We start from the raw sequence: 17,443 nt of genomic DNA, 5'->3' as shown, positions 1-17,443 counted from the left end.
AAGCACGGAGATAGATGTTCAGAAATGAGGCAGGCAAGACATATTTAATGTAACCAGTATCCTGGCAGCTTGTGAATTAGTTCTAACCGCAGTGGAATCGGGGCCCCGGCTGCATCAGGAGGCGCCCGTACGGCTTCTCTTGTTCCACGCGAAGGATCTGTTGTGCTGCAAGCACTGCTCAAGGGGAGAAGACAGGGCCAGTCAGGGGGAGTCCGCGTAGGGCCTGTGTGTCCTCGTCCCCCACATTGCACCTCGTGCCCACACTCACCTAGTAGCAGATAGAAGGCTCGGGCAGCCACCCTGCGAGGGCTGAGAGGGGACACCAGGCTGCTGAAATCGGGCTCCCTGTTGGCCTGCAGCTCCTGTGCCACTGCCCTGTAGGGATCAAGGACTGTCAGCTGAAGTCTCAGCCTGGGCCCGCCCCACCGAGACACTGTCTATCTCCCTGATACCTATACACAGCCTCCAGCGACAGCAGCTCGGGCTCCAGGGGCAGCTCCAAAGGCAACTCCATAGGCACTTCAGGGAGTTCGGGTACCACAGGCAGTGCAGGGGCCTCTGGCCGCTCTGCCTCGGCCCAGGCCCTGGGAGAACATGGGAGTCAGGTGGAACAGGGAAGGTGGCAGCTGTGACAGAAACAAGGGGAATACTTGAGTTCGCCGGGGCTGGTGGCTTACCACCGTTCTTCCGAAGGGATGAGGCTGATGCGGGTCTTCTCCTCCTCGGCCGCTTCTAGAGAGAGTTCTGTTGGGGGAGGGGGAGGTGGTGAGTGGATCTGCTTAGATCTGAGCAATCGGGACCTTGAGGCCACCTGGTTGACCCAGATGCCGTGACTGTGCAGTGACTTATTAAAAGTGCCCAGTGGGAGAGCTGAAGAGATCTATGCTCCCTCATGTTAATCACTCCCTTCTAATAAGAGCATTGGGGTACCAGTTCTCCGGGACAGGGGCTGGGGTGGTGGTCCTGTCCCTTCTCCAGGTACCTACCTGAAGACAGCATGAGGGGCCCGCTGGGCTCCTGGGCCTCTCTCAGGACCTGGGGGTGGGAGAGCGAGAACTAAGACCCCGAGTGTCAGAAACACCTGGGGTAGGGTGAAGCAGTCCCAGCCCTGAACCGGCCTGCACTAGGGGACGGACCCAGCACCAATGGCTCCCATGGGGGGTGGAGAAGGCAGCCTCTTGACGAAGGAGGAAGGGTGCAGTTACCTCAATATCGCTCAGAGCTTCAGTCCTCCTCCTTTCCTCCTCAGCCTCCTCTTCAGGCTCCAGGGGTGGCCTTCGCCTGAGTGCTTCTGGGGGTGGCTGGGCACAGCGGGTCCAGAAAGACAGCAGTTCTGGGGGTAACCAGCCAGCTGGGGAGGGGGGTGGGCAGTGGGGGTGGGGTCTGAGGTGAGGAATGTGGGTTCAGAAGATCCCACATGCCAACTCCCACTGCTCCTTACAGTGAGTTGGGGTTCGGAATAGCTCCGTGGGGCTTCTGATGGTCCTCTCAGGAGGCTGCGCCTTTGGCTGCATGGCAAGGAGGGCCAGAAGCCCAGTTAGGAGGGAGCCACTCCTCACCGCCCCTCCTCCACTTCTTTGCAATACTTTGTTCCAAGGCCTCTGACCTTCCAACTCTCAGGTTCATGCCCCTGCCTGCCCCACTCACTACTAACTGGGGCCTGTGGATATGCTAGGTGGGGTCACTCAAGGAACACAGCTGTGTACGTGCAAACCCCCGGAACACGTGCACTTTGGGGATTGTTCCCTGTGTAGCCCCCCCATCCCCCCAGAGTTTAGAAGGCCCAGCATGTGTTGCCCCAGGCCTGCCCTGCCTCCCTCCATCCCCAGCAGAGCCTAGGCTGCACTCACACACTCCCAGCAGTGGGCTCTGGTTTGCAGTTGTTCCCGGAATTTCTCCCGGGAAATCTGAGTCTCCTTGTCCCAGAACAGTAACTGGCGGCGGCGACGGCGACGAGCAGGTGGGACCCCAGGATATGGGGCAACTGGGGGCCTCCTCTGCTGAGTTGGAGGGGAAGTGGGGGCAAGGCTACCCATGATTCCCTTTCCCACCACCTTAGTGGTACAAGCCCCATATCCCCACCCCAGAGGTGCCCCGAGAAAGAGCTGGACACGGCCTCTGAGTACATGCAGTTCCAACCTCATGTGAGGGGCCCAGCTGAGAAGGGCAGTCTAGATAAATGGAGTGTGAGTAGGGGTACCTTTTACCCATTTGCCCAAAGGCCCAGGCAGGCTAGCAGTAGCCCAGGGCTTGGGGAAGCCGAATACAGATGAGCAGCTCTGGGAGGGGAAGAGACTTGGAAGGGGCACTACTCACCTCTGGGCTGGGAGGGGCTGGCAGACGCAGCTCCGGTGGAGGAGTCACCTCTGCAAAAACATTCTAGGTCCCGGCTCTGCCACACAGCCTTTGCCCTTACAGCCACCCAGCCACCGGCTAGAAGGCCTCCCTTCAGCAAGTTGGAATCCAGGGCCCTTGTGTGCAGTAGCTGTACAGGCACGATGGGCACTCACCAGTAAGTAGGGCCTCGGGCTCCCAGGCTGCTGGCTTCGGTTCCTCGGGCACTGGGACCGGAAGTGGCTCTGCTGCCCCTTCCACCCTGAGGGAAAATGGGCGAGAAATGAAGACACCCCTCCCAGCACTGACCCCCTACCTGGCCCAGAGGGTCCTGCCCTTACGGTGCAAGAGCTGGAGGTGAAAGCGAGGGTAATATGGTGTCTCCCTCCAGGGCCCGGGGCTCCTCCTTGTACTCTGCAGAGAGAAGATCAGGTCTCAGAGCACAGAAGAGAGGAGACGGGAGCACTGCCCAGGCCCAGACTGCCCATGTCAGGGCTCTGACCATCCAGTGCCACACGGGCCCTACGCAGCCAGATAGGCCTACCTTCACGTTCCTCTAATAAGATAGCTTCTTCTTCCTCGGCAATCAGCAGCTCCAAGTCTCGCCGGCTGACCTCTGGAAGGTCCCGTTCACCCTGTCCAAAGAGGGAGAGTAAGGAGAGGGGAAAGAGGACACAGTTCCATTTCTGAAAAAGGCAAGTGGATCTAGGAGACTGGGTCTGAAAGGCAGCAGGAGGCCCACTGGGTACTCAAGGAACAGGGGCAGGGAGTGGTGAAATGGAAACAAGAAGGCAGGACTCGGGGCAGACAGGAGTGGATAAATACAAGGTGGGCTGGGCTGCCAGAGGCAGGCCTCAGGCCCCACTGTAGGGGTACAACTCACCTCAATCTGCAGCATGCGTATGGGCTCTGGCTCTTGGAGGGTGATGGCCTCTGGGGGCAGCACAGTGACCGGGATCCTGTCTGGAGGGGCAGGAAAGTCACCCCAGCCCCTCTACTTCTTTCCAGGTTCCCACCCCATGTGGTGAGGCAAAAACATGGACTCTACAATCAAGTCAACCTGGGTTCTGGTCAGGCCCAGGCCAGTCACTGCCAATCTGACCCTGACTATGCTGCTTAACCACTAGGGGCCTCACTTTCCTCCTCTGTAAAAAGGGGTAAGATTCTGATCTCATAGGACTCCTGTGAGGCAGAGATGAGGTTACACAAAAGGCATGGCTCTTAAGAGAAGCTCAATGATGGTCATTTCTTCAGTTTTGGGGCCTTCCTATGCCTCTCCCTGGAAAGAACCCTCTCTGCTCACCTGGCTTCGTTGGCTCCATAGGGACTTCAGGAGGGATCTCCTCAAGAAGTCTCTCTGGGGTTGCAGCCTCAAGAAGGTGTCGAATCTTTGGGGAGGATTGGGGACAAAAGGAAGGGTTCATCTTTAGCTGCTGTTTTCTCACTTCCACAACCTTATTCAGACAATGGACGAGAATATTCCTTCATGCCTAAGCCCTGTGGCACTGACAGTTGTATGCAGTGAACTCACTCACCATATGCATGCCTTTCCTCCCATTCCTGCCATTATCTACTCTTTGTCCATCTGTACACGAAGCACTGCACCCTTATGTCAAGTGTTGTTGGGGACAAAGGAACAGAAAAGATTCCTGGTCTTAAGGAGCTTATGGTCCAACATGATGACAGGTTTGTACAGGACCTGGGCAAGAGTCAACACAAAGGGTGAAACAAGCCCCTTAGCGATGCGCTGAGTTCCAAAACAACATTTGGTTCTGGCCAGTGATAAAGTCGCATAGAAAAGGATAGTATTTGAGCCAGGTCTGTTAAGAATGTGTAAGACTTAACTAGTAGAAAATGAGGATGACCCTTATGGACTAGGGAAACAGCACAAGCAAAGAAGTGAACATGGCATCTTTGGGACATGGGGGCCAGACCAGTGTCTGGGAGCCAAAGATGCTTAAGCGATATGCTAAGAGACGGTAGCTAGTTCTAGACCTGGGCCTGGAGAGCTCTAATGCTAGTACTCTATCTGCAGTAGGGAGCCACAGGAGGTGTCTGAAGGAAGGAAGTAGCATTGTATTAAGCTGTAGAGGTGTTAGAGTGTGGATAGAGGAGGACATAGATAGGGAAACCCAGGGCTGAGAAACAATGAGGGCCTGGATTAGAGCCTTGGCAGTGGGAACTGTGTGGAAATAAGAGCTGCCTCTTATTTGCTTATATGCTTCGGATAAGAGCTGCCTCTAAGTTGGCCTTGAATAGACAAGTGGAATGGGTTTTGTCTGGGTGGGTCCACCACGACAGTCCCCCTGAACTGTCTCTGGGGAGCCCTACCTGAGGGATATTGAAGGGGCTGGGAAGTGTGGGATCCACAGACATCATTCCAAAAAAGGGGTCTGGAGCATCTTCCAGGGTCTCCATCATGGCCAGGCGGTTAGGAAGCAGCAGGCTGGGTCTGAGAGAGAGTGTGGGCTGTCAGGTACTGAGGCAGAAGGCTAAGGTTGCCCTCTAAAGGCTGAAGGGCAGGGGTGGGGGGTGTCGGGTGGCTCAGTCAGTTAAGCCTCTGACTTCGGCTCAGGTCATGATCTCACAGCTGGTGAATTTGAACCCCGTGTTGGCCTCTGTGCTGACAGCTCAGAGCCTGGAGCCTGCTTCAGATTCTGTGTGTCTCTCTCTCTGCCTGTCCCCTGCTCACGTGCTCTCTCTCTCAAAAAAGATTTTAAAAATTAAAAAAAAAAAAAAAAAAGCTTAACGGGCCGGTCCCAGGGGGGCACTCACAGGTCAGTCTCTACCATATCAATGCGGATCTGCAGCTGGGCACGGTGCAGGCGCTCCAGAATGTGCTGGATGTCCTCTGTGGGCAGGGAGGGCAAGGTATAGAGCCCGCCTCGCCGAGGGCCACTCAGCTCTGCCCCATCTCCGAGCCTTCCCGGACTTACCTACGAGGTATTGGCATTGCTGGGAGTAGACCCGGATCACACCAATCTGCAGCTGGGCTGAGAGATACAGGGAGAAGCGGGGCCGCGGTAGACCGGGCAGCGGGGGCTGCACTCGTACCAGCACGTAATCGAGGATTTCCTCGCTGGGGGTACAAAACGCCCTACTCACCCCTGCGCCAAGGACCAACCCCGTAGCCTGGCGAACCGGATCCATCCAGTTGCCCTGCCACCCTGCCCGCACAGGCCCGGCCGCTCCTCCCCTTCCTGGGCCTTACCAGGTCTTCACCACGTTCACCTTCAAGTACTCACGCTTCACCAGCCGGCTGCCACGGGTCGCTGCCAGCCTGGAGGGGTCGGGGGTGTGAATGGACGGTGGGGAGGGGGTGTCAGGCTGGGATCCCTGGGTGCCCCTCCCGGCGCGCAGGGCCCTGCCCTTACCAGATGGTGGCGAAGCAGCCGGTGTGGCGCTGAAGCACGTTGGGATAGTAGAACATTGTCCCACAGGGGTTTCACCCCCGTCTCCGCCACTCCTCCGTTCGGATCTCAATCGTAATTCTTTGCGGCGCGGGACTTCCCAACACCGTTGGAACGAAGGGTTTGGAGAGGTGGCACCGAGGTGGACCCCGAATGCCAAATAAAGGAGCCAATAATCGGTGGATAAACGATTAAGGCGAGAAGCAAATGGAGGCGCGGACCGCACATACAACAGTTGGGATTCCCCTCTCCGTCTGCCCTGAGCGGGTTCACACGCCGCGTGGGTGCTTCGAACTTACTGGGGCCTTTCGGGTTGGGTTCCAGGTTGGAGGTGCAGAGCTCCCCGAGGGCAGGTCCGGGCTGGGCTCCAGACCAGGTCCCGAGGGAGAACGGGGGTCCTCCGCAAGAGTGCCGGGCGCCTGAGTCTTGCACTCAGCTTCGGCACCTGTAGTCCCGGCAGGGTCGCCCTCCCGCGGGACTAGATCCTGCCGCAGGGAGCGCGCCCACGGGTGCTTTGCGCCTCCGTCATTAGATGGCGGCGGCCCCCACGACAGCCAATGGGGAACGGGGGTGGGCTTGGGAAGCGCTCTTTCCAGGGCACCAAGGAGCCTGCTGGGCGTCGAGGCAACAGGGGTCTCCGGAGGCAGACAGCGAACCAATCGGAAGAATCCTGTGCGCTGCCGGGGCCATTGTGAGGTGTCCTGACCAATGGGCTCTCGTTCTTGCCTCTGGCAACAAGGGTTCCTCGGTGGCACTTCTCTGCTGGCCAATGAGAGTGGAGCAAGTTCCAGTCTCGCCCCCCCCCTCCCCCCCCAGCAAGCTTGGTAACAAGGGCACTTCAACTACTAGACTAGGTCGGGGTCATGCTGGGGGCAACTGCCCTACCCCACTCTGGGCGCCTGATCTGCGGTTAGAACTTGCCCTTTCCCCCAAATCCAACCAAGTACCAACAAAATACCAAAAATTGGTCTGCCTTTTGTGCCCAGACTTGGGTCTGTCGTGAGCTGGGGAGGTGGAAACGGTGTGGGTGGCCTTGGAGGCGTCACAGACCGATGAGGAAAAAGTCAGATCTCACAGGAAGCCCTGAGAGAACTTGCTGGGTCCTTTCCTAAATTTGAACAGTTTAGGCTCTGGGCCTGTCCCATCTGGCTGTTTTCCAGTTGTGAATGTTCCCCTGGCTGGAATAGATTTCAGCTTTGTGGGATGCAGGGCATACCTCTCTGCATACAAAAGCCATTTGGCTCCAACAATTCTTTGTCTCCATGCCTCCTGCCTTTGTACAGCCATTTCTTTGGCTTAGAATGCCCTTCCCCAGGGCATGCTTCTCTGCCTCTTTAATAGTCAGTTATTGTGGCTGAGCTGACCCTATTTTGTTTTGTTCCTTCAGTCTGGGAGCTCTAGAGATCGAGATTTTATTTTATTTTATTTTATTTTATTTTATTTTATTTTATTTTTATTTTTTTTCCCCCAACTAGTTCCTGGAACCCAGCTCAGTAAACATTTGTCAAGTGGTTGGGGTGCCTGGGTGACTCAGTTGCTTAAACATTTGACTTCAGCTCAGGTCCTGATCTTGTGGTTCGAGAGTTCAAGCCCCGCGTCAGGCTCTGTGCGCTGCGTCAGGCTCTGTGCGCTGCGTCAGGCTCTGTGCTGACTGTTCAGAGCCTTGAGCCTGCTTTGGATTCTGTGTCTCCCTCTCTCTCTGCCCCTCCCCTGCCTACATTCTGTCTGTCTGTCTCTCTCTCAAAAATAAATATTAAAAAAAAAACAAAAACATTTGTCAAGTGAATATGCAATTACCCTAAATTTACAACCACAAAAATTCAAGGCTGACTGGGATTTCAAAATCTAGCCTAAGGCTTGCCTTTCAGATGAGAAAACAGAGGCCCATATAAGACAGGTTTTCCCAGACCACACAGCTCTTTAATGACAGCCTGGCTGGGAACTCTGCTCTCTTGAATTCCAGCATTTCCAGTACCTAGTCAACTTGTGCTTGTTTAAGCTGGTTTCTACATAATACAAATTGTTTCAGTCACTGTACATATGTTGTGTTTATAAGTTCACATTAGAGCACAGAGGTGATAAGGTGGGGGCATCTACCCTTAAGGTACTTAGAACCTAGTTTAGGAGATAAGCAATAGACTGAGTAATTTGTTCATCCATCCCTCCATTCAACAAGCATTTATGAGATGCCTACTACATGCCACACACTCCTCTATAGAGGCACTGGATATAGAGCAGTGAACAAAACAAGTCCCTGTTCTAACGCATTAGGGAAAGAGAGATGATAAGCAAGGAGACAAACAGAAATATGTGAAATGGTGATCAGTGCTATGAGAATGAGGCCGCATAGGAGAATAGAGAGTAGTGAGGGCTGCTATTTAGGTAGAGTGCTTAGGGAAGCCCCCTCTGAAGAGAGGAGACAACATGCACCTACCTAAAGGAAGAATATTTTAGACAAAAGAACCAGCAAGTGCAAAGGTCCTGAGGCAGAAATGTGGTGGGTTTAAGAAGCCTGGAACAAGAATGGCAAGCGGTGAGGTTAGAGAGGAGGATAGGGGCCACAGCACAAGGACCTTGGAGGCCACTTTAAGGATCTGGGCTTTAACTCTGAATGAATTAAGAGCCAATGGAGGGTTTTGACTGACATAATGAGATTTATGTGTTAAGGGGATCTCTATTGTGTTGGAAATAGGCTGAAGGTGGACAAGAGTGGAGGAAGAAAAGAAGATGTGGAAGGAAGCAGAAAGAGGTGTGAGAGATGATAGTAGCTTGTTCCAAAGTGTTAGTGGTAGGGGCCTCCGGGTGGCTCAGTAGGTTAAGCATCTGACTCTTTAAAAAATGTTTTTACATGTTTATTTTTGAGAGAGAGAGACAGAGCATGGGCAGGGGAGGGGCAGAAAGACAGGGAGATACAGAACCCGAAGCAGGCTCCAGGCTCTGAGCTGTCAGCACAGAACCCGATGTGGGGCTCGAACTCATGAACTGTGAAATCATGACCTGAGCCGAAGTCAGATGTTTAACCAACTGAGCCACTCTAGCACCCCATCGTCTGACTCTTGATTTCGGCTCAGGTCATGATCTCACAGTTTGAGTTCAAGCCCTAATTTGGGCTCTGTGCTGATAGCACAGAGCCTACTTGGGATTCTCTCTCCCTCTCTGTCCCTCCCCTGCACTCTCACTGTCTCAAAAATAAATAAGAAAACATTAAAAAAAAAAAAAAGTGTTAGTGGTAGAAACAGAGAGAAGTGGTCAGATTCTGGATAGATTCTAAAGGAATAATGACAGGATTTGCTGATGTGGGTTATGACAGAAAATGTAAGAGGACATGATATAATCATAAATGGGATAATCCAACCAGAAAATATAACAATTATAAATATTTATGCACCTGGCATGCGAGGACCCAAGTACATAAAGCAGTTAATAACAAACATAAATGATCAATAGTAATACAATAATAGTAGGGGACTTTAACCCTCACACCAATGGACAGATCATCTAAACAAAAAATCAATACGAAAACAGTGGCTTTGAATGACACATTGGACCAGATGGATTTAACAGGTATAGTCAGAACATTCCGTCCTAAAACAGCAGAATACATTCTTTTCAAGTGCACATGGAACATTCTCCAGAACAGATCACATATTAGGCCACAAAACAAGTCTCAACAAATTTGAAAACATCAAAGTCTTTTTAGTATCTTTTCTAACAACAACACTATGAAACTAGAAACCAACCACAAGAAAAAATCTGGAAAGACCACAAGTACATGGAGGTTAAATAACATTCTATTAAACAATGAATGGGTCAACCAAGAAATCAAAGAGGAAATTAAAAAAATACATGGAGACAATGAAAATGAAATATAAAGAACTGATACAACACCAAAAAAATAATCTAGTTAAAAAAATAGAAGACATGAGCAGACATTTCTCCAAAGACATCCAGATGGTCAACAAATACATGAAAAGATGCTCAGCATCACTCATCATCAGGAAAATGCATAGCAAAACCACAATGAGATCTCACCTCACACCTGTCAGTATTGCTAAAGTCAAAAACACAAGAAACAAGGAAAGGACGTAGAGGAAAAGGAACCCATCGTCCCTGTTGGTGAGAATGCAAACTCATGCAGCCACTGTGGAAAGCAGTATGGAAGTTCCTTAAAAAATTAAAAATAGAACTACTATACGATCCAGTAATTCCACTACTACAAAGAATACGAAAGCACTAATTCAAAAGGATGTGTGCACCCCTATGTTTATTGTAGCATTATTTACAATAGCCAAGATACAGAGCAGACTAGGTGTCCATCGATAGATGAATGGATGAAGAAGTGGTATACATATACATTGGTATATTATTCATCCAGAAAAAACAATGAAATCTTGCCATTTCCAACAACACACATGGATCTAGAATATATGCTAAATGAAATAAGTGAGAGAAAGACAAGTATCATTTGATTTCACTCATGTGTGCAATTTTGAGAAACAAATGAACAAAGGGGGAAAAAAAAGACAAACCAAAAAACAGACTCTTTTAACTATAGAGAACAGATGGTTCCCAGAGGGGAGGTGGGTGGGGGGATGGGTGAACTAGGTGCAGATTAAGAGTACACTTATCACAGGGTGCCTGGGTGGCTCAGTCAGTTAAGCATCCGACTTCGGCTCAGGTCATGATCTCACAGTTCGTGGGTTCGAGCCCCGTGTTGGGCTCTGTGCTGACAGCTCAGAGCCTGCAGCCTGCTTTGGATTCTGTGTCTCCCTCTCTCTCTGCACTTCCCCCACTCATGCTCTGCCTCTCTCTCCTTCAAAAATAAACATCAAATAAAAAATTAAAAAAAAAAAAAAGAGTACACTTATCACAATGAGCACTGAGCAATGTATAGCACTGTTGAATCACTATGTTGTACCCCTGAAACTAATTTAACACTGTATGTTAACTAGACTGGAATTTAAAATTATAAAGAAAAGAAATAAAATGGAAGTCAAGGAGACAGCAAGTGCAAAGAAGGCCAGGAGGAATCTTAGAAAATCAAGAGCACAATAGGGCTTGCGTACCTGTGCACCCAGTACCTGCTTTCTTCCCTGCTAATGCAGATTCCTGTTTGGACTCTTGGCTTCTCAGGAGGATGATGGGCAAGACTGAAGAGAACGAAGGTCCAAGGAGGCAGAAAGGCTCAAAAGCAGCACTGAAGTTTGTCAAGTGAGACAGCAAGAAGATCCTCGAGGATCTAGGCATCTAGGCTTGATCACATAGGTGAGCCGGGGAAGGCTTATAAGAGCGAAAGGACAGGAAAGTCTGGTCTGGGAGGCTCCTCTTCCTCCAAGCTGGTGTCACATATAGGAGGGGGGAAGCTGGATGCTGTGGCAGTTGGTTAAGTGGGGACTTACGTCTGAACTAATCTGCTGGATGTGAATGGAGAGGTAAGATGACAAGTTGCCTGTAAAGGAAGAACTTCCAGTTTGGTGGCAAAATAAACACAGGGGGTATGGGAAAGAAGTGTCAGTTGCTTTAGGGCCCTCACATCTCAGCGAACAGAGTGTTGGTGACATGGCAGTCTAGGCCACATGGTCTTTGGTGGGGTCTAGGTAGAGCGAGGAAACCAGTTTGGGAGTCCCCTTATGTTGGGGCAACAGTGCCCCATATACTGGGAGAAGAGATACCAGGGCCTGGTCTGCCCTCGGCACAGGAGGCACAGAAGCTCTTTCTTCCCTCTGATTTCCCCTCCCCTCCCAGACCCCAGCACCTCTAGTCCATAGTTTGAGGTCAACTTCAAGTTCTCCTGTTCATTTAGACCTCCAGCCAGAGTCCAACCCTAAGCCACTTGTGAGGCCCGAATCAGAGGCCTCTAGCCAAGAACCGTGGAGCCCAGATTTTTCCATGTGAAGTTGGTGGCTACAGCAGCTGTAGGCTGTGCTCTTCTGGGTGGCTAACCTCAATCCTCTCCCCAAACTCAGAACCCACAGAGGCCAGACAGCTTCCTAGCCAGAAGCTGCGGGTGGAGGAGGGGAAAGGGGCCTGGGGTCAGCAGGAAGAAAACCCAAGTACACCGCTCTGAAATTACATCTCTATTACTTCCCTGTGACCCCTGCTACCTACCTTTTCATCCCAACAAAGCAGATAATGACTCCTCTTTCAATAAAGTTTTATTTTAAATCCCCAGTGAACATCTAAGAAGAAAATATAAAGTGCTTGGCTTTAGGGTTGGGGGAAGCAGGAAAGGTCCTCTGAGTTCACACCATTTGGACTTTTCCCAATTCAGTTTCTCAGAAATGAAAGAGGGTATATCTCAAACTTAAAAAAAGGATAAAAATCATCCTTCAGTTCTCCACCAGCCAGGTACACGAGCAGTTCAAGGACACAACCATCACAGACAACCACCGAGAATGATCACCAAGGGAGCCAGGTCAACAGTGTGGAGAATGAGTTTCTTTCAAAGGAGATAGGAGGAACAGAGCGAAGAGGAGGAAGGCGGGTCTCCCAGGCTCTGCAGCAGGGAGAGAGCGGCTGCCTGCTCCTCAGGAGTCTCCTCCAGTAAACGTCGGGCAAAGGCCTGCTCCATCTGTGCCGGGAAAGGTGGGGGAGAGTATCATGAGCACAGCTGGGGCAGACATACCCCCAGGAGTTCCTCCCCGCCAACCAAAGGCCCTTCTCCACCTGGAACCCCCTACACCCCACTCACACAGGCAGGCTAGTCTTCCCTTGCCCTGAACTCACCTGCACTGTGATAAGACTCTTCGGGGTGTGGCTGGGGCCAGGGCTCTCCTCCCAGAAGTTCAGAGTCACCTGGAACTTGGGTGGGGGGCCCAGGCCCTGGAAGTACCTGGCCAGGTCTGATGAAAGAGAAAGGATCAAGGGTTGGAAGAAAGAAGGCAGAGGCTACAGGCAGGGAGGGAATACAGAGGGACCCATCATGGAGAAAAAAGGGTGGGTGTGGGGCCAATTGGAGACCAAGGCCAGAGCGGGAGCTGCTGGGTCACGGCTGTTGCCTCATACCAGGAGGGATGCCAGCAACTAAGCTGCTACTCACCCATGTGCAAGGAGGAAAAGGTGCCCCTTTTTCAAGTAAGAAGTATTTAGAGGTAACCGATTTTTATACACCCTCAAAGCTCTCTGCTGGAAGAGCTTAGAGTCCTCAAGGCAGCAGCCCGGGCTGCTAACATAGAAGTGTCCCCACCTCTATTGTCTGCTCGCACCCTCTCTGCCGAGGGCATGCGTGGCCCTGCAACACTCCCACTCTGCGTCCCCTGTACTCCTGGCCTCCACTCCCAAGGTGAGATTTAGAGGTGAATGGAGGCAGGAAGTGGAATCCCAGGCAGGGGCGAAGGACGGGAGAAGGACAACCCGAGGAGCTGCCCGGGGTGCAGCAGGGCTAGTGTGTGGGAGGTGTACGAGCTCTCCCAAATATGGGGCCGGCCCGTGCAAGTGCATATGCAGGAGAGGGCCGCGAGGTGCACCTTCCCGTTACTGCATGCTGCCATGTGGTGGCAGTCCCCAACATGTGACTTGTGTGCTGAGCTGCATCCGAGCTTCATCTTCCGAGACCTTGGCTGGGGAAGGCTGGCTGCCAGACAGCTGCCAGGGCTGAGCACAGTGCCCCACAGGATGTGTGTGCACCGCTCAAGTGCAAGGTGCTATGCCTGGGCTGTAACGAAGGATCTACTGGAAGGAACACAGGGTGGTGGCAGAGCCTGCAAGGTCCCAGGGGGTCCTAAGAGATGGGGGCAGGGGCTCAGCTCAACTGGAACAGCCTCACCTCTGCAGAAGTAGGTGGTTCTGAAGAGCTCCACGCACTCATTGCTGGGCAGCAGATGTGGGCCTGGACCGGGTGGCGCCTGGGGCGCGTTCCAGGAGATGGGGATGGGGCAGAGACGCTGAACGAAGAGGCCTCTGGAGTTGCTGGCTACTAGGACACCTCTCTCGATCTGGCTCAGCAGGCGCTGGGTGGGCTCTCGTGGGTCAGGCTTGGGAAACACCACCTGCTCCATCCCATACTGGGAGCCTGAGGGCTCAGCCACAAGGCGGCAGTCCAGGCTCTGCACCTGGGCTTCGCCCACCACGCGCCCACCGTAGATGAAGGTAAGCAGCAGCGAGTAGTCTGTGAACAGAGAACGGCCAGCTGCACCTGTGCTTCACCCCAGGGGTCCACCCGGCCAGCACCAGGTCCTGGGGAATGAGGGGCCAGTGGCAAACCCCACATCCTCATTTTGCTGGTGAGAAACGTGAGGCCCAGAGGGAACACAAGCAAGGGCAGGGGTAGCGGTTTGACCTTCTGCAGTTAGAGAAGGCGCTTCCCTCCCCATCTGCCCTCTCACCAACCTTACCAGCCAGGGGGCATCCTGTGAGGCTTTGCCATCACTCACGAGGGTAGCTGATACACAAATGCCCACTGAGGCCTCAAGGCTTAATGCCCAGGGTCTTATGGTTTATAAGAAAGTCCCGAAGACTAGGTCTCCACTTGACCCACAGAAATGAATGTCTCAAAGTGAATTTCCAGGGAACAGAGTGCATAGGGGATACTTTTTAAAAAGTTTATTTATTCATTTTGAGGGGGGCTGCAGAGAGAGAATCCCAAGCGGGCTAGACGCTCTCAACTCAGAGCCCAACGCCAGGCTCAATCCCACAAACCGTGAAATCATGACCTGAGCCAAAACCAAGAGTGGGACGCTTAACCAACCGAGCCACCCAAGCGCTCCCTTCACCCACCCCACCCCCTTTTTTACGTTTATTTATTCATTTTGAGAAAAAAGAGAGAGAGAGAGAGAGGGAGGGAGAGAGAACACGAGGAGTATTTTTGAGAAGTGAGCTGTTGGGAGGTTGGAGTCTGCCCAGGTGTCCTGCCTGGAAAGCAATGCCTCTGTCTGGATAAGGTGGGCCCTGTTTCCTGCAAGCCCCGACATCCTTGATAATGCATGCATAGCTACAGGGAGACAACCTGGGGGGACAGAGAGCAGAGAGGAGTCAGAAACACCACACACCTGAGTCTGGAGGGGGCAGACTCTCCAATGACACCTGATCTCCTTGGAAAGGGGCTTCTGTTGTGTCTGTACCTATAAGGGAAGCAGAGGAATGTCATTCAGATGGGGACTGGGGAATCCAAGGGCCAGAGGGAGTGGCTGTAGGGGAACAACACAGAGGCAGGGGAGGTGGTACCTTCCTGAGGCTCAGGGCTGTTGCTGCTGCTGCTGCTCCCAAATTCTGAATGGCCTGCTTCCCCACTGGCCCCCACCTCCTCCTGCAGACACAGTGTCTATTCGTTGGCTGACCTCTCCCCTAGTTTACTCTCCTGCCCTCAGGCCCACTCCGTTCCCTCCCCAGCTCTTACGTTTTTGAGGGGGTCCTCAATCAAAGAGGGACTGAGTATGCAGTTCTTTGTGGTACCCTCATCCTCTTCCCTCTCAGAGGACACAGAACTGTAATGTCGCTTTGATGGTGATTTCTGGGTCCCTGGCTGGGCTGTGGAATATTGTGGAGGGGGAGAAAGGTCAGAGCCTTAAGTGTGAACAGAGGGTAAGGGAGACAGGAGACAGTGAAAGAATGTGCAGGACCAGGCAGGGGAACGTGGGTAGGAGTACCCCAGGGACAGGGCAGAACTCTGACTGAGGGGCCTGGAGGGAGGCCCACCACCCTCCCAGAAACCTCCTATCTCCATCCTCCCCCGTCCACATCTGCTGATTCTAGGAGCGGCTGGGCAAGGGGACACCCACCAGGGAGGGTCCCCGATGGCAGCAGCCGATACACCTTGTAGGGCTCAGCTCCATCCCTATGGCCATTTTCAGGAACCTCCTCAAATTCGGGGCTCTTGTTGAGAGCACAGCGCAGACGAGTCTTCCAGATAGCAGGGCCTTCTGTGTCTCCCTCCTTGTACTTCCCCTTAAATATCGCCCATGCCTGAGAAGCACAGGAAGTAAAGAGGAGACAGCATGTTACCCTGCCCAGCTGACCCTCTCCTACAGCCGGCTGCGGGCACCTGCGGCCTGAGCACCTGCACAGAAGGCCCAGTGCTCAGGTCCCCGCTCTGCTGCTGCTGTCTTGAAATCCTCAACAATTTTTGAATTTTCATTTTGTTTTGGGCTCTGACAACAATGTAGCTGGCTCTACCCTCCCATCTCCCCTTTGTCTGAAACACAGGTATACCTCTTAAGGGTGAGAGATTGTGTCTACTCCACCCCTCCCTCGGAGGGGCTCGTTTCCAGGCCCATTCACCTTGAAGAAAGCGGCATCCTGGTCCTCCCGGAAGTCCTGCTTGCCTGCATGCTTCCAAGGAATCCGGAACATGGTCTTAGCTGCATCGTCCCAGCACACCCCCGGGAACTGCCCACTCTCCACTTGCTCCACCACCCAGTTCCGCAGCTTTCGGGTGCAGCGTGCCCGGCCCGATGCCATCCTGGGGACAAGAGCAGCAGGCAGCATCAGTGGAACTGATACTTCAGGAGGGAACATCTGCAGAGATCCTGACCACTGGGGTTGGCTTCTGGCAAGGGCCCCCACAGACCCCATCCACCTTTTGCCTGTGGACATTTCTCACAATTCCCTGAGGCCAAACCGTTTCTTTCTGCCATCACTAGTAACCAAAAAACACACCCTAACATCCCAAGCTCCGACAACTGGAAGGAAACCCTAGGCGCTGGTCTTAAAACTGTCTTAAAACAGTCTTAAAACTGACTTTTCAGGAATCTGTTGTCTGGAAGAGAACTCCCTTGGTGTGGTTCCTGGGGAGAGGCCCGGTCTCTGCCCCAAGCATCTGCGAAGGCAGTATCTGTTTGCAAGATGCTTCATAGATACCTCACCCACCACCCCCACAACCTATCCTTTGACCCCCATCTGTCCCCTCCTCTTGCCTCTGGGGTAGGTGGGGCAGAGCTCCAGCGGAAGTGGGCAGGGCCAGAAAGCAAGAAAACAAACAGGGTCAGCTGGAGCCGGGGCTGACTTCCCTGAACAACCCACAGCAGGGACCTCCTGTTCTTTGCCTATAGGGCTGGGGACAGTGGTCCCCAGTCACTCTCTCACTCAGGCCAAACCCCCTATGTCCTGGCTCACAGGCGGTCTGTATATTCCTGTTTGGCAGAGGGGCCCCAGGAGCCCCCGCCCCCCCACCTCCAATCCGGCCGGGCCCTCTAGCTCTAGACCCACGCTGACATCCGGATGTCCGCTGATCTTACCTGAGCGGCTTGCTGGCTGTCCCAGGACCCAGCTGACCTCAGCTCGGCAGCCGTCTAGGCAGCTTCCTGATCTCTCCGCCCCTTTCTACCGTCCCCACCCTAAGTTTCAGTTCTCCTCCAGGAAGGGCCTTTTCTCAGAAATCACGTGGCCTGAGCTGCAGGGCAACGGCTTGCCTCCAGGGGGAAGCAGCATCTGAGAACCTCACTGTTGGAATCCCGCTGTCGGACACAAGAGGGCCCCCTTCCCGCTCAGGCTCAGTCCCCTCCTCCCTTAGATGCTCTTTGATCTCTGTTAACACTGCTGCTTCTCAGGGAGGCCAGTGTCCTGGAGTCTGGCCTGAGGCCTCTGGCTAGCCCTGTACCACCGGTGCATCTGTGTTCCCCCATCGTGCCTGCTTGGTGTCTATTAGGTGACCTCAAATATCAACTGAATTCCATGAAAGAACAAAGGAGGCAGGGGAGGAGAATGCCCAGGCCAAGGGGCTGGCTGGGGAGAGGGGCTCCTTGGCCATCCATGGTTGTCAATTC

At 53.1% G+C, this 17,443-nt stretch overlaps 2 protein-coding genes and 1 long non-coding RNA gene across 6 annotated transcripts; 1 reads left to right on the top strand and 2 right to left on the bottom strand.

Annotated features, from left to right (window-relative positions):
• Positions 1-25: 25 nt before the first annotated feature.
• On the bottom strand, positions 26-11,782 carry REC8 (REC8 meiotic recombination protein). Of its 3 annotated transcripts, XM_060619322.2 has the most exons (20): positions 10,811-11,782; positions 5,709-6,503; positions 5,546-5,614; positions 5,271-5,413; positions 5,110-5,185; positions 4,666-4,786; positions 3,638-3,722; positions 3,218-3,297; positions 2,879-2,969; positions 2,676-2,748; positions 2,511-2,596; positions 2,317-2,366; positions 1,851-2,000; positions 1,442-1,508; positions 1,206-1,351; positions 987-1,035; positions 678-744; positions 453-584; positions 269-375; positions 26-174 (listed from the first exon to the last, which is right to left on the bottom strand). In XM_060619322.2, the coding sequence occupies exons 2-20, from the start codon at positions 5,762-5,764 to the stop codon at positions 83-85; spliced, it is 1,740 nt and encodes a 579-aa protein (XP_060475305.2). In that variant the 5' UTR covers positions 5,765-6,503; positions 10,811-11,782; the 3' UTR covers positions 26-82. The 3 variants fall into 3 exon arrangements, with proteins under 3 accessions (XP_060475305.2, XP_081652027.1, XP_081652028.1); XM_081795901.1 differs by having other exon boundaries at positions 1,851-1,997; positions 5,709-11,782; XM_081795902.1 differs by lacking the exon at positions 678-744 and having other exon boundaries at positions 453-626; positions 5,709-11,782.
• Positions 2,922-3,801, top strand: LOC144616674 (uncharacterized). Its single transcript, XR_013556210.1, has 2 exons — positions 2,922-3,029; positions 3,343-3,801. It is a non-coding gene; the product is annotated as an uncharacterized LOC144616674 (long non-coding RNA).
• Positions 11,783-11,881: 99 nt separating the features above from the next.
• On the bottom strand, positions 11,882-16,849 carry IRF9 (interferon regulatory factor 9). Of its 2 annotated transcripts, XM_060619330.3 has the most exons (9): positions 16,420-16,841; positions 15,960-16,140; positions 15,461-15,644; positions 15,079-15,209; positions 14,907-14,988; positions 14,732-14,803; positions 13,510-13,851; positions 12,471-12,586; positions 11,882-12,315 (listed from the first exon to the last, which is right to left on the bottom strand). In XM_060619330.3, the coding sequence occupies exons 1-9, from the start codon at positions 16,530-16,532 to the stop codon at positions 12,187-12,189; spliced, it is 1,350 nt and encodes a 449-aa protein (XP_060475313.1). In that variant the 5' UTR covers positions 16,533-16,841; the 3' UTR covers positions 11,882-12,186. The 2 variants fall into 2 exon arrangements, with proteins under 2 accessions (XP_060475313.1, XP_078304504.1); XM_078448378.2 differs by lacking the exons at positions 11,882-12,315; positions 12,471-12,586 and adding an exon at positions 12,602-13,412 and having other exon boundaries at positions 16,420-16,849.
• Positions 16,850-17,443: the final 594 nt, after the last annotated feature.

This window comes from Panthera onca, chromosome B3 (assembly GCF_046562875.1).
Source record: "Panthera onca isolate mPanOnc1 chromosome B3, mPanOnc1 haplotype 2, whole genome shotgun sequence".
In the NCBI taxonomy this organism is placed as follows: domain Eukaryota; kingdom Metazoa; phylum Chordata; class Mammalia; order Carnivora; family Felidae; genus Panthera; species Panthera onca.
The sequence above is the reverse complement of the archived record's forward strand: the minus strand, read 5'-3'. Positions and strand labels throughout refer to the sequence as shown.